The sequence below is a fragment of the Nansenia antarctica genome, assembly GCF_963989245.1.
Source record: "Nansenia antarctica genome assembly, chromosome: 7".
In the NCBI taxonomy this organism is placed as follows: Eukaryota; Metazoa; Chordata; class Actinopteri; order Argentiniformes; family Microstomatidae; genus Nansenia; species Nansenia antarctica.
The window spans coordinates 26,993,891-26,996,636 of record NC_137677.1 but is presented as its reverse complement, the minus strand read 5'-3'; the positions used below and the strand labels follow the sequence as shown (position 1 = coordinate 26,996,636).

Here is a 2,746-nt window from a genome sequence, read left to right as displayed (position 1 = left end):
GGCAGTCACGTTCCCCTGACCTGCCTGGCGGTCACGTTCCCCTGACCTGCCTATGATGTGTGTCCTGGCGGTCACGTTCCCCTGACCTGCCTATGATGTTTGTCCTGGCGGTCCCCTGACCTGCCTATGATGTGTGTCCTGGCGGTCCCCTGACCTGTCTAATGTTACTGCCATTTCTAAAGACTTGTGTTCAATCAGGAGGCATTGTGGCAATGCATGCATTATGTACTGATTGTTTGTCCAACATTCAGAAAGGATTGGCTTCCCGAAAGCTGGAGTGGACTTAAATAGACACATTTCCAACACAAGGAAAGAGAAACACAGAGAAATCCTCCTCATTGAACTTTTGCAAATAAGCATGATCGACCGACTTGCATGGTGTGAAGTGGTTCTGAAGCAGCAGTGGTACGAATGTTGTTCCTTTTTTCTCTCCTGTAGGAGGTGTGTACTTCTTTGTTTGACTTAGTTTTATTCTTGGTTGCCCAGGGGTGTTGCTGAGAAAATTGTTGCGGGATCCTGGACAGAGAAGACTGGTCTGGATTTGGAGGTATTGTTTGAATGTTACTATCATATTATAGCTATAGTCATAATTACCTACTATTCTCTAACTAACTTTTCTTCGTACAGGGGCTTCCGAGGCAGACCAGTGGCAATGACTGTGGTGTCTTCATGATAATGGTGAGTTATGGTAATGCCACCAAGTGATATGGCACACTTGATTGTTCCTTAAAACCATCAAAAAAATGTGTAAATGTATGTAACAATGACTGACCACCACTTAGTCCTGACCAACATTCTGTTTGTGCATTTGCAAATAAAAAGGTGTGCAATAAAAGGTATTAAGGAACATTCATGTGTGCAGACCTCTCATATCACTTTCCTATGGAGTTATCAGCCATGTACATTTCATTGGATGTGTGTGACTACCTTCTCACTGAGTTATAAGCTGTCACATAGTAATCTTGTCTTTGTGTCTTTTCTCATTACAGTATGCCTGGTATTTCGCCATGGAGGCTACCTTTGACTTCAGCATTGTAAGTATTAAGAAAACAAGAACCCATTATATCAATATGCTATAAGACTTTGAATGCAAATTGAGTAACTGCTCTTTCTTTAGGATGACATGTCTCTCCTGAGAAGGTGGTGGTGTATTGTCCTGGTGGAAAACATTGGGCTGGAAGGGTATGCTGCAGTGCTACAAAAATAATAATTGTATTTGTACATTTATTATCAAGAGGACTTTGGGGTAACACCTGGCCCTACAATTCAACCTTCCGGTGAAGATAATGTGTGTTAATTTCAGATATGGAAGGAAGTTTGCTCACTTTAGTGAGGAAGGCAGAGCGACCCTTCACGACAGTGTCCCACCTGTATTCAGGACCTATTCAAGTGTTAAAAGGAGTCATGCAAGCAACACCATGGTCAGTGCATCTCTCACTAAGTATCTATGACCGTGTGCCTGTTTCTGAATGGGCTACTGCTCCTAAAACACATACTCCATGCAACTTTATGGCACATGCAATATGTTTAGTGGTACTGTGTCATTCTGAATCCAGCCTGGATCTCTTTTTGAAGTAGTTAACCCTTTCATGTAAAACATACTGGCAATAATGGTGGACTCTGTACAGATGCCACTGGACACTGACGAGGACCACACATACTTCAAGAGGCCTTACAGCTTTCCTCCTAAAGAATTGGTTAGTGTGAATGAAGTTTATTGCATACAAACATACTATCCACCATTCACAGCTGTACACATAGTCATGCTTATGTGTGTATCCTGTTACCAGGGACAAAGATGTCAGAAGCCTGGAAAGTGAAACCACACTTTATATCAGGACACTTGAGGTAGAATGATCAAGGAAAGAAAGTGTGTGACTCATTCAGTACTTAACTGCACCTTTTCATTGTAACATGGTTAAGCACTGTATTATTATTTTAGGAAAGGGCTCAACAAGTTCAACACCAACGAAGAGTGACCAATGACTTGTTAGTGCATTGCATTTGCAATGCATTTTGGAAACATGAGGAGAGTGCTAATACAAATTCCATGACAGTTTGCAACCACTGATGAATGTGAGTTTCTTAAATTAATTATTAATCACTTCTTTATAACATTTTGTCTCAACAGTGAGAAGCAGCTGTCTCACCATTATATGGTCGAAAATGTGAGAAGAAAAGGAAGCTGAAAGACCATAGAGACAATGTTGAAAGAGCACTTGTGCTAAAGTGCAATCAGCAATGATGTCTTGATTGAAGCGCATTGAGTCGTATCTTGTGAGATGCGCTATACAAATAAAGCTTGAATTGATTTGATCCCTTGTACACTTTTTTTGGGCATTTGTGTTGCAACACACCTGTACATTCTGCACTCTACCCTGTTAGGCCCTTATTTTACTCTAGACAGAAGGGTTGTAACACTTGTTATTAATTCCATTTGGTATACCTCATAAACTTTCTTGCATTTCTGGTGTTTGCATTTTACATATTCTAAATATATGCTATCTACATGTCGCACTGGATGGGGTTATTGCTGTTGACTCATCAGAAAGTAAAGACTAATTCACAGAGTGTATGAAGATTTCAGTAAGGGTTTTGTGAAGGAGCCCTAGTGCTGTTGACATCAGAAATAGAATGTTTTATTTAGCTCATCAGTGTGCACTCAGCACCATGGACACCTCCAGCCCAGCACCTTGCACCACGGTTCCTGCCCTGCTCCATGGATTACAACGATGATCGCCTGACC

The 2,746-nt window shown here is 41.3% G+C and overlaps 1 protein-coding gene across 2 annotated transcripts; it reads left to right on the top strand.

The window, feature by feature from the left end:
• The first annotated feature begins 285 nt into the window (after positions 1-285).
• On the top strand, positions 286-2,262 carry LOC308163019 (uncharacterized protein). Of its 2 annotated transcripts, XM_080537187.1 has the most exons (9): positions 286-405; positions 487-547; positions 628-678; positions 990-1,034; positions 1,118-1,182; positions 1,304-1,421; positions 1,629-1,697; positions 1,791-1,870; positions 2,132-2,262. In XM_080537187.1, the coding sequence occupies exons 1-8, from the start codon at positions 359-361 to the stop codon at positions 1,818-1,820; spliced, it is 486 nt and encodes a 161-aa protein (XP_080393313.1). In that variant the 5' UTR covers positions 286-358; the 3' UTR covers positions 1,821-1,870; positions 2,132-2,262. The 2 variants fall into 2 exon arrangements, with proteins under 2 accessions (XP_080393313.1, XP_080393314.1); XM_080537188.1 differs by lacking the exon at positions 1,791-1,870.
• The last annotated feature ends 484 nt before the right edge of the window (positions 2,263-2,746 follow it).

Excerpts from the sequence above, each read along its gene's own strand:
- LOC308163019 (XM_080537187.1), top strand. The coding sequence starts at position 359 with ATGATCGACCGACTTGCATGGTGTGAAGTGGTTCTGAAGCAGCAGTG. Across the intron at positions 406-486 it reads GTGGTTCTGAAGCAGCAGTG|GGGTGTTGCTGAGAAAATTG; the intron begins GTACGAATGTTG and ends TTGGTTGCCCAG. Across the intron at positions 1,698-1,790 it reads GCTTTCCTCCTAAAGAATTG|GGACAAAGATGTCAGAAGCC; the intron begins GTTAGTGTGAAT and ends TCCTGTTACCAG.